At 43.4% G+C, this 12819-nt stretch overlaps 1 protein-coding gene across 3 annotated transcripts in view; it reads left to right on the top strand.

The window, feature by feature from the left end:
- Positions 1-12819, top strand: part of sev (receptor protein-tyrosine kinase sevenless) — a 114619-nt gene that overhangs the window by 64739 nt on the left and 37061 nt on the right. For all 3 annotated transcript variants that reach the window (XM_045747734.2, XM_045747735.2, XM_069330698.1), the window contains 4 exons: positions 7585-7644; positions 8430-8517; positions 9145-9368; positions 12674-12778. In XM_045747734.2, the coding sequence (XP_045603690.1) occupies positions 7585-7644; positions 8430-8517; positions 9145-9368; positions 12674-12778 (477 nt within the window). The remainder of the gene's footprint in view (positions 1-7584; positions 7645-8429; positions 8518-9144; positions 9369-12673; positions 12779-12819) is intronic.

The raw sequence follows: 12819 nt of genomic DNA, 5'->3' as shown, positions 1-12819 counted from the left end.
CCTATAATGTGATGTAGTTAGATTTAGCTGCCGTAGTCTGTTGCTCAACACGACACCAATCTTGTTCTCACTCTTGAGCCTTCTTGAGCTCCGCAAGGTGGGGTCGGCAATCTGAAGGTGCGTGCGTGCGTGCGTGGGCGCGCGAGCATCTAGCACCTACCGTGGCGCCAAACGGCTGCATAACCCCTCGTTAAACCACTTAAACCTCCGGCATAAACCCCCAGAATGAAATTTTCACACCTCAGGTAATCACTCAGCCACTCGGGCAACTGCTTAACCTTTCAACTCGGGCTCTCAGAGCTCCAACACCGCGCCCTCTGTTGCTGTGTGTGTGAGTCTCTTGTCACAGACACCAACACCTTGTCCTCAGGCGCGGCGGGGGAGTGCTCTCTCCCTGGCTGCTGGGCGGCGCCCGGGGGAGGGGGGTGGAGAAGGGGGCAGAAAAACGTGAGAGAATTAACTTATAAATGTGTGGCGGAGGGGGAGGGGGGTGTACACGCAAGTAACCTAGTATCAACCAAACCTGATTGGCCCACTAGTAGGCATCCATCAGTCTCAGGAGGCTATGGAGTTGCGCTCTGGTTGTTGGTCTGGAGTGGCCTCTCCAGGGCGCAAAGCCAGGGTAGGTTGATATGGAGAAGCTGTTACCCAAGCAGCAGCAGCAGGTCTCCACGGCGCCGAAAGTCTCCAACGGAAAGGCAAACGCCAATACGATTGGTTCCAGCGCCGTCGCCGGAACTGTGAGCTCCGGAGTTGACCTCGGAGTGGGTGAAGCAGGCACAGGGACTCCAACCCCGGAGACCGCCGTGGTCGGGGCCGGAGAAGAACAACCCCAGCAAGGGCAAGAACGACCCCAGCCTCCTGAAGCAGAGCCTATGGGGCCGCACGAGCCCCAGGAGGTGGACGGCCCGGCCCCGCACCTACGGGTTCCTGACAGAGATCGTCACAGCCCTCGTCCACCCCAGGCCGGCTTCCTTCAAGACCAAGCAGAAAGAAGAGTGATAATTATTAAATACAACAATTATTATAATATAATTAATAATTATCGGCCCACTAGTAATTATATGATGAAATGATAAACACTCATTATACAATCTCTCTATCTCCCTCCCTCCCCCCACTTTCCCATAAGTCCCCGCCCCCACCCAGCAGCAGGTAGTTGACCCCACACCCGGCAGAGGTCGCAGGCGGCAGGCTGCTCACTTGACCCGTGGGCCATATTAGATACAATTTTTTGGCTCAGTTGTCAGACAAGAGACTGGAAGGGACGCCATTCTCGGCCTTACGGGCTCACCATAGCCCGTGCTACATGGACATTTTGTTCCGAGTAGCTAAATCTAAAGCAACAACAGCCATTCTAGTTATTTACATTAAAGCTTCACCTCGTGAAGCTGTACACTAGTTGAGATTGACGGTTGAGAACTGGGACCTAAAAAGAGTTAATAATTTTTTTTTTTTTGGGGGGGGGGCGAGGACAGGAAGCCTGTGTATATATACATACTTTAAGCAGACAATAGGTCAAAAATAACGTGGCTGAAAATTGTCGTTGCCTAACTCTCGGGTACCTGTTTACTACTAGGGTGAACATAGGCATTAGGCGAAAGGAAACGTGCTCACCCATTTCTGTCCCGGACGGGAATCGCGGCCCGGGATCCCCCGATAGTGGGAGCCGGAGCCCATGAGCTATTCCTTCCTGTTTGTAACTACTATTAGGTATGTTGACCAGACCACACACTAGAAGTTGAAGGGGACGACGACGTTTCGACTTGAGAATGGTCCAGGACGGACCGAAACGTCGTCGTCCCTTCAACTTCTAGTGTGTGGTCTGGTCAACATACTTCAGCCACGTTATTGTGACTCATCGCCTACTATTAGGTAATGGCTCTTCCCTTGTGTTCTAGCATGTGCTCAACACATCTCTATACACCCACTTACACCCTCATATCCACACATCCTTATATCCAGATACACACACCTACTAACACCGTATCCACACCCACTTGTACATTGTGCCTTCGCCTGGGCTCTGTCCCACGGTCACTCCCTCACTCCCTCGGGTCTCATCTTGTATATTTTCCCCTCAGGAGGGATATGGGGCGCATAATAAACATGAGATCTACAAGACAGACAGGTGTGATGAGGGCAGGAGCAAGCGTGGTACGGTGACTGATACTACGGTGAGGGTAGCTGGTGCTATGGTGGTGGTGGTCGTTCTCCCCGTCGTGGTGGTCGTCGTGGTCATGGGGGTCGTCCTCGTCATGTTTTTTTTTTTTTTTGCAGGAATATTCTTACTCGGGCCCTAAGCCTCTGGCTGGCCCAGTAGGTGTTACTTGTTTCTGGTCGATAGCGGTATAGAACTATAATACAGGGGCCTGACAGCTGAGTGGACAGCGCTTTGGATTCGTAGTCCTAAGGTTCCGGGTTCGATCCCCGGTGGAGGCGGAGACAAATAGGCAGTTTCTTTCACCTTGATGCCCCTGTTTACCTAACAGTAAATAGGTACCTGGGAGTTAGATAGCTGCTACGGGGCTGCTTCCTAGGGGTGTGTAACAAAAAGGTGGCCTGGTCGAGGACCGGGCCGCGGGGACGCTTAAGCCCCGAAATCATGTGAAGATAACCTCAAGAAGGGGTTACCTGGTTACCTGGTTACCTGGTTGATGGGGTTCTGGGAGTTCTACTCCCCAAGCCCGGCCCGAGGCCAGGCTTGACTTGTGAGAGTTTGGTCCACCTGGCTGTTGCTTGGAGCGGCCCGCAGGCCCACATACCCACCACAGCCCGTGGTGGGTAGGGGGTAGTGGCAATAGGAGATAAGTAGAGGAATATAGAATATAAAACATTGATGCTATTGATGATCGGTGACGAATGATTGTTTAAGAGGAAGAGCAGCATTGTGATGACGGCGGGTGGTGATGGAGGCGGGGCGGACCTCCACCCAACAACATGGATGTAGTGTTAAACTCTACTGTGCAGGTGCGGCTGTCGCTCTTCACTTGTTATACCCCCCCCCCCCCATCTCTCTTCCCCCAGTACCCCCCCCTAACCTGGGGATGCTCCCCTCCCAGCTTTAGACCCCCTCTCTAGTCTATGAAACACTGATTTATTCTGCTCTGGCTACAGTAGCGCCCCCTGTGTGCTCCTCTATTTGTTATGAGAGTGTAGTGGGAGCAGTGACCCTTCACCTGGTCCATCATAGGTGGTCACAGTTCTGCTAGGCGTTTGCAATTAGCATTGCAAGGCACTGTGGTTCTCCTCCCCTTAAAACCTCACCCCTGCGTACTTCAGGGAACCGGATTACAGTTCCCAGTGAAGCCAGGGAACCAGATTGCAGAGACCAGTCTCCGTGGTGTAGTGGTAAGACACTCGCCTGGCGTTCCATGGGTTCCATGGGTTCGTATCCTGGCCGGGGAGGATTTACTGGGCGCAAATCCTTAACTGTAGCCTATGTTTAACTCAACAGTAAAATGAGCACTAAAAACGATTCTTCGCGGCGGGGATCGTATTCCAGGGACCTGCCCGAAACGCTACGCGTACTAGTGGCTGTACAAGAATGTAACAACTCTTTTATATATCTCAATCTCAAAAAATATAGCTAAAGGATGCCTCCTTGGTTTTCTTTCCCTGGGTGACGTTGTTCATTTAGACAAAAGTGAACGTGAACGGATCTGAAGGACATGAGGTACAAGGCAACGTGTCTATAATAAAACCTTGAAGTAGGAGCCCATGAGCTCCTACTTCAAGGTTCTCTCAGTCCGTTGAGAAGCGCCGGATTCCTAGCTGGCGGCCCGAGGTTCCAGTCCTCTGAGAGGTCACAGAGTTGACGTGATATGTGCCTGGGGACCATCTAAGCTTTGCTCGTACATGTATTTGTGTAAAATAAAATAAAATTGGTGTAACTAGCCTCACAAATTGTTACTTGCTGAGCTAACTGGGGGGAAGCCATGGGGAATATGGGGAAGTATGGGGAGTCATGGGGAGTATGGGGAAGCCAGGAAGCTTTGAGTGGCTTTGGGTAACTTTGGGTAATTAGACGGACCCGCTTATGATCGCTGTTAGGCTAGTATTATTATTATTACCTCTTGTATAAATTAATACCGTACTCGAAATTTTCTTGATGACGTCAGTTATAAATGCGTAAATATTTTGTGAAGTAAAGTTTTCAATTTGTGTGAATATATTTATGAACAGAAACGTTAGATTCAATTTCTGTAAGATTTTCTCCGTGTATGTAATATTACCAATTGTGTAACTAGCTCCACAAGATTGTCACTTGCTTAGCTAAACGAACTCTGGGGTTCAGTTCCTAAACCCATTATGTGCCTCTGAAACCCTTTCCACCAGTCCGTGGAGGACAGAAGAAAATGTATATATGCTGGTTAGCATTGTAAATGTGTGGCCATGTCTGTGGTAGTAAATAATAATAAAAAAAATAACAAAAAAAACGCCCACGGGATGGGTATGGGATAATATATAAATGAAATTAAAATTTTACGTATTATATAAAATAACAAAATATGAGAGGCTGTTATTAAATATGTGATCAAAATTGTTACAGTTTATCAAGTCTAGTAAGATATGTAATATGTACTGGGGTTGGGTTGTATAACAGTGTTCTTGGCAATTTCTTAACGAGGATTATTATTATTATGCCAAATTCCTGGTGGAAGGGGTCGAGATGGTTGGCCCCCGACCACTTCTTTCACGTCTGTCTGTGAAGGAAACCACTGTGGGAAGGTTTGTTTGTGTAGTGGCTGACCACACTGTTGCCAGCCCAGGGTGGGTGGGGGCTCACAGTAGCCTAGCATGTCAGGTAGCCAGCCTCTCGTCTTACAAATGTGTCTCACAGGTCACCAGTTGACCTTTGTGGTGATGTCATACTTTTAAAACATTCTTACTGCGGGCTTAGTTTAATTAGTGTACTATGGAGGCCTGGTCGACCAGGAGGTCTGGTACGACCAGGAAGCCTGTACGACCAGGAGGCCTGGTCGACGACCGGGCCGCGGGGACGCTAAGCCCCGGAAGCACCTCAAGGTAACCTCAAGGTGGACCCCTCAACAAATACTCAACCTGCGGACGGTGACGGAAAAGGTTCGTCCTATAATGGATTCAAGAACTGGATTCAGATGTTCTTTCTTATAAAGTTTAAACTATGATCAGGTAAGACAAAACGATACATCACATTAATGTGATTTCTTTGTGCATTTGAAGATAAGCGTAGGAGATAGAATTACTAGACTACAAGCTAGAGTACATAGGGGCGTTGTGTGAAGCCCTGATTAGGCTTCAGTGGAAGCCTCAGAAACCCTTGCGATTTAATTGAATCCCAGGTTCTAACGCTTATTGACCATGTCATTGTGTAGTGGTTTAGAGCGTTGCTGGGAGTACCTAGCGCATGGGTTCGACTCCTCATCACGGCTCCTACTGATTTTCTCATGATACATCACGTTATTAATGGGATTTCATTGTGCGTATGGTAAGGTAATTATCAGGGGAAAGCATCAAGCTATTATGACTATATAGCACTTGGAAGGGATAAAGATTTAGGATAGGACGGGGGGGAAGGAATAGTGCCCAGGAATAGTGTAGTGTAGTGTAGTGCCCAACCGCTTGGACGATCGGGGATTGAACGCCGACCTGCAAGAAGCAAGAACGTCGCTCTACCATGCAATCTAAGTGGTTGGACAAGCAATTTACATATATGGTGAACTACATACAGGCTCGTCCCGGCGGTTAATTATTGCTCAGTGTTTACATCTCATACTCTGTAAATAAACTAGCTCTTGTCACGTTTTTCCCATATTATTCAAGCTAAGGAACAAATTCGAAACTGATTAATTTCTTATTTATTTTGTTTAATTGTAATCCTCTAACGTGCCATTGTGTGCTTTGCTGTTATACAATTTTTTGCGGATAGTATTTCAAAATGTCTTGCCATTAAAAAATAAGTTAAATATTGTAATATGATTATAGTAAAAGAATAATTAGACGAGATAAGATAAATATATATTTAAGCATTCGGGGGAAAAAATGCTTCATTACAATTGGAAAAAAAGTGTTGACATTAACATAGTGTAGTAATATAAAATAGTGTACATACTGGGCCGTCCATGTGCCGGTGGTGAGGGTAATCTTGTACCATGGCGGAGTTTGTTTACCCAAGGTCTTAACGCCGGCTATCTTCTTGAGGTTATCTTGAGATGATTTCGGGGCTTTTTTTTTAGTGTCCCCGCGGCCCGGTCCTCGACCAGGCCTCCACCCCCAGGAAGCAGCCCGTGACAGCTGACTAACACCCAGGTACCTGTTTTACTGCTAGGTAACAGGGGCATTCAGGGTGAAAGAAACTCTGCCCATTGTTTCTCACCGGCGCCGGGGATCGAACCCGAAACCACAGGATCACAAGTCCAGCGTGCTGTCCGCTTGGCCGACCGGCTATATCTTAACCTGCCCACTATTGTATGCTGTGCTTACTATATTAACCTGCAATGTTAAATGGGATTTTTGTAATGTTATTTGTCTATTTGTACTCACTGAATTTGTGCGCCCCTTGAGGAACTTGAAGTAGAGGAGGGTAGAGATAGCCTAAGCTACTCTATCCCTTTGAGATGTATTTCTTTCTTATCTCAATAAACATGAACTTGAACTGCCCATTATCCCATACTACACCTCCCTCTCTCTCAGTATCTCCCCATCGTGTTTTCTTCCCCCCCCCCCTTCTCTGTCTCCCTATCTCCTCATCTCCAAGAATTGAGAGACGGATCTATTTTACAATATTTGAATCAAAACTAAACTGAGACGCTCAGACTGGGTGGTAAATGAATTTCCCCCCAGGATAAGAGAGCTAAAAATAACCTACTTGATTTGTGAACAAATCCACAAGGGCCGTCACGGGGATTCGAACCTGCGCCCGACAGCATCCCAGACGCTGCCTTAATCGACTGAGCTACGACATGGTCAAAAGAATCTACTTGATTTGTCATCACAATGTTCAGTGCAGCAAAAAGAAATTCTACGTAGAATGTTTCATGATAAACAGGAAGGGAAGGGAACTATCAGGGGGAAAGCGCCAAACCATTACGACTATATAGCACTTGGAAGGGGGGTCAGGATTAGGATTTGGGGTGGGACGGAGGGAAGGAATGGTACCCGACCACTTGGACGGTCGGGGATTGAACGCCGACCTGCATGAAGGGAGACCGTCATTCTACCGTCCAGCACTTCACACTTCACACTAAGAAGTGTGAGTATTTCAAGGCTTCTAAAAACGGCAACTCATCTTATCATTATCTTATCACTAGCCCGAAACGCTATGCGTGTTAGTTAGTGGCTTTCATAAATGTAAAAAAAAACAAATCTTATGTAATCTCACCAACCCATTGTACCTTATAAATAAATTATTATTATTATCATTGCCAAAGAAGGAGCAACGAACAATTGACTGGTGGGAAGTGAACCAATATGAACAGCGTGTATATAAGAACATATATAACGACCAGTAGAAGAGGATGGCGGCTTTAATATATGGAATATTTGAAGAGAATTTGAGGGTTTATGCAGTAGAATATAATGGTTGATGTTTGTTCATTACAGTGCCACACGGGGTGTTTGGACTGGAGAGAGGCGACCAGGTCATCTTGTCGGCAGACTTGTGTAAGTTAACCCTTGTATTATTGACAGATTTGAACTAAGAAATTGATTGTTGTTGCTAGTTTATTTTGCACCTCATACTCATCCTGTGAAAGAAGAAATAAGAGGTTCTTCCGGTGGTGACAATAGGCTGAGGGCGCTTGACTTCTCCATTGGTCTGTTTACAAGTATTGTCATGTGAAGAGAACTGTTCTGTGTTCTGCGTGGTCTCATGTGCTCTGAGTAGTCTGATTGTTTATAGTAGGCCTAGGAGAGATTAGGTTACGTAGTTTCAATTTTCAGGCCCTTTAACATTCCATTTGTACATAAATGAGATTTTTGTTTAGTTGAAATCCAGGCGCCATAGGTACCTTTAGTTTGGAAGATGGGTTCCATAAAAAAAAACGCTATACGTGCTAGTAGCCTTAAAAGAATGTAAAATCAACTTCATTTCTATGTTCTCTGTTAACCCCCAATGTATCTTCTTGTATATAAATAAATAAATAAATGGTTCGGATATCGAACTCAAATCATCTTTATGCTAATTACATATAGTTTTCAATTGCCTAACTGCACCCCAACTCATCTAGTGGACGCCAAGTAGAAAATTACAGTCACGTGCATGCAAATACAATAGAATATCGCCAGTATTTATTTTTATCAGTTTGGCTTTCGTAAATATTTCATTGCAGCACAATTCCTTTCGAACACTGTGTAGTGGCATAAAATAAGCATTATATTATAAAGCCTTAGTGAGTAGGAACACGACAGCCTATTCCTTCCTTGGTGAATTATATTTGACATTTCAGACCTCGCACGGCTGGCCGAGTGAGGACACCATGTTCTGTACCATGGGGTGTGTGTACGCTGCACAGACTTTCTTACGTCAAGTGGAAGGTACGTGTACCATGAACCTCTTATCAAGTTCAAGTTTATTTATTGAGACAAGAAAAAAATACATCTCAAAGGGATAGAGTAGCTTAGGCTATTTCTACCCCTCCTCAGCCTCTTATCTTACACTTGATGCACAGTAAATCTCCATTCTTTAGTGACTTTAACAGTACCATAGTAATGATGCTCCCTTGGACTAACGAGTAATGGTCCGGTCAACTTTGGCCAGTTGCCTGGGTTTTGGCCAATACTATTTTATTTGACTTTCATTATAGCTCTGGGATGTATGTGTACGCAGCTCTAGACTTGTGTCAGGTATAGGTACGTTGAATACTATATAAACCTTCTTTATAAGGGTATTCACATGTATTCATTTAAATATTAACAAATGTACCTTCTTTTAAAGTTTTATTTTCACATTTCAGAATAGATATTACAATATAATGGCTTTAGTTTTAAATATAAACAGTTTTTTTGTGGGGACACTAAACAATGTTTTCAATATATAATGTAATGTCAGGAATGGATAGGATCACATCGGCGCTTTATTTAATGTGATGTATGTATGCTGGGTGATTTATTTATTAATACAGTAGTGTATTTTTACAATACATGTGGCGGTGTTGTCGACAGAGGTGATAACGACTCCCGCAGCCCCGCAACTCATCGCCCGGAGTGTGAGTGAGTCCAGTGTGGGGCTGAGATGGAACACTGTCCCCGAGGTGGATGAGGTGCGGTACCTGGTGCAGTACCACCAGACCACGGTACCAGGAGAATGGGTCTACTACAGGCCTGACCAGCCCCTCAACACCACCCAAGTCTTTGTCCAGGATCTAAATCCTTACACAAAATACCAGGTAGGCTATAAACTTTGACGAATTTCATATTTATCTAAACAAAGTTTGCAAAGTCTAGTTGGTAAAGATATGCAACTTATTATCTTGTAAAATAATTATCTTATCAGATAAGATAATTATCTCATCAGGGGGCCGGTGGCCGAGCGGACAGTACACTGGGCACGTGTCTTAGAAACTGTCTTAGAAAACTGTCACACTGTCTTAGAAAACTTCACTCTTGGAATACTCAGAAGAATCTTTCGTCCTCATCATGCAAAGCTTCATGTTAATTTGGACTACAATTCTATGTATCTGCCCCTGGAGAAAGTTGACTTTGGTTACGAATTTTCAACACTTCTGGCCACTAACAGACAAAACAATTTTACAACCCAGGAAAAGTTTCAAAATGTTCAAGAAAGATGCGATAATTTTTTAATGAAAGCTTGCAAATAGCTTCTTTCTCGTAATGTTGAAACTATAAAAAAAGGTAAAAAATCTGTTACCTATCATATGCCTTAGCTTACATGGCCACCATTTTCGGAACTTCCGTTAGTATCAGCTGACCAATCTAAGCTTAGTGAAATTGAAAGTCAGTGGCGCCTACTGTTAACCATTGACTAGTCCAACATTTGTAAGGGACAAATTCCGACATCTGAATCGTCATTTTAGACCAAGACAATAACTGTCAAGAACACTGCTGGCGATCCCATACTGATTGACCTCGCTGAGTTTGTGTTGAAAATATACAGCTTGCCAATCAGTAATGCCCTGGTTGAACGGATATTTTCGAGAGTAACGTCTGTGAAAACTAAACTGAGAAATCTTGAATGGGTATGGGACTTGAGCTTTTGACATCAGTCTTGAGAATCAAAACATCTTGAAGGAAATGTAACTTGTTGCTCGTCATTTGAACCACTCATGTCAATGCTTAAATATGAGTCTGCAATATACAAGAACGAGGTTGTGGATGCAGATCAAGATCTTGGTAATCTTCAACTGTAAAGACGTGGAAGGACTTCACCCCATTAAGCTTCAAACAGTAAATATTGGTAAGTTATCCTATTATCATATCGGTTAAATATATATATGCAGAGATAATGTTAATAAAACAATTAAAATCGTTCAATGTACTCTATATATCATAATAGATTACTTTGAAACCCGTATCAGTCACTAAAGAAAAAATTGGGCTACTTACAAATTTGCTACTTTTAGACCGTCAGCTCGCTACTTTTAGCAATTTAAATCTGGCAACCCTGAGTCAGATTTCGGCTCAAAAATCACGCTCAGGAGTCAAATTTCGGACATTTCAGATATTTTGAAAACTGAGGGGGGGGCCGGTGTGCAGGACAAACATATAAATTTTGACACTAGCTCTCCACATATGTCAGTTGCTTAATTTAGAACCTGTACTTGAGGTCGATCTCGAACCCATTGTTGATGTGATGACTTATATTGAATTTTGTAACTAGCTCATCAAGATTGTAACTTGCTTAGCTAAATGAATTGTGGGGTTCAGTCCCTGAGCCCATTATGTGCCTCTGTAACCCTTTCCACTACCGCCCACAAGATGGGTATGGGGTGCATAATAAATGAACTAAACTAAACTAACTGCAGGGGGGTTTGGGCAAAATATGACCCATCGCCGTTTTCAGTAATTGGCATATTTTCGGTATAAAAATTCGTAATTTGAAAATGAAAATAGGTGCAGAGAGCCAGAATTCGGCTCAAAAATCATGTTCAGGAGTCAAATTTCGGACATTTCAGATATTTTGAAAACTGCAGGGGGGTTTGGGCAAAATATGACCCTTCGCCGTTTTCAGTAATTGGCATATTTTCGGTATAAAAAGTCGTAATTTGAAAATGAAAATAGGTGCAGAGAGTCAGAATTCGGCTCAAAAATCACGCTCAGGAGTCAAATTTCGGACATTTCAGATATTTTGAAAACTGCAGGGGGGTTTGTGCAAAATATGACCCATCGCCGTTTTCAGTAATTGGCATATTTTCGGTATAAAAAGTCGTAATTTGAAAATGAAAATAGGTGCAGAGAGTCAGAATTCGGCTCAAAAATCATGCTCAGGAGTCAAATTTCGGACATTTCAGATATTTTGAAAACTGCAGGGGGGTTTGGGCAAAATATGACCCATCGCCGTTTTCAGTAATTGGCATATTTTCGGTATAAAAAGTCGTAATTTGAAAATGAAAATAGGTGCAGAGAGTCAGAATTCGGCTCAAAAATCACGCTCAGGAGTCAAGTTTCCGACATTTCAGATATTTTGAAAACTGCAGGGGGGTTTGGGCAAAATATGACCCATCGCCGTTTTCAGTAATTGGCATATTTTCGGTATAAAAAGTCGTAATTTGAAAATGAAAATAGGTGCAGAGAGTCAGAATTCGGCTCAAAAATCACGCTCAGGAGTCAAGTTTCCGACATTTCAGATATTTTGAAAACTGCAGGGGGGTTTGGGCAAAATATGACCCATCGCCGTTTTCAGTAATTGGCATATTTTCGGTATAAAAAGTCGTAATTTGAAAATGAAAATAGGTGCAGAGAGTCAGAATTCGGCTCAAAAATCACGCTCAGGAGTCAAGTTTCCGACATTTCAGATATTTTGAAAACTGCAGGGGGGTTTGGGCAAAATATGACCCATCGCCGTTTTCAGTAATTGGCATATTTTCTGTATAAAAAATCGTAATTTGAAAATGAAAATAGGTGCAGAGAGCCAGAATTCGCTTCAAAAATCATGTTCAGGAGTCAAATTTCGGACATTTCAGATATTTTGAAAACTGCAGGGGGGTTTGGGCAAAATATGACCCTTCGCCGTTTTCAGTAATTGGCATATTTTCGGTATAAAAAGTCGTAATTTGAAAATGAAAATAGGTGCAGAGAGTCAGAATTCGGCTCAAAAAACACGCTCAGGAGTCAAATTTCAGACATTTCAGATAATTTGAAAAATGTCCAAAAACATTACGTAAAATTTGAAATTTTACGTAAGTTGAGTTTTGCTTGGTTCTAGCCATATGTCACTGTAGCACCATTTTCTTAAGATAGGTTGTTCAATTTGTAAATTAAAATTAATTTAAAATTCCATTTTAGATTTAAGACTTGCCCCAAATTTATATTTCTGGCTGTGAAAGTGTATTAAATAATCACCAAAGCTTGCAATAACATATCCTATTATACCCTCTTTTATAGAAATAAATATGAAAAAAACTTTTTTCTTGTACATTGTGCATGGTTTATGGTACTGTAGTAGTATTGTACTTGGCATTCTTTCAAGAAGCAGTCAGTGGGTTCTGATAGCTCCTCCCCTTTCCTTTTCCAGTTTCGCATTGCTTGGTTGGTTCTCCCACATCACGCTCCCATTATGTCTGAAGCTAGTTCATGGATCAGTACTCTGGCTTCTGGCCCTCCACGATCACCTCCAAGAGTAAGTATAGTAATAGTAGTACTTTTAATAGTACATGTACT

This window comes from Procambarus clarkii, chromosome 24 (assembly GCF_040958095.1).
Source record: "Procambarus clarkii isolate CNS0578487 chromosome 24, FALCON_Pclarkii_2.0, whole genome shotgun sequence".
Taxonomy (NCBI): Eukaryota; Metazoa; Arthropoda; class Malacostraca; order Decapoda; family Cambaridae; genus Procambarus; species Procambarus clarkii.
Note: the sequence above shows the minus strand (reverse complement) of the source record. Positions and strands in the feature narration are given on the sequence as shown.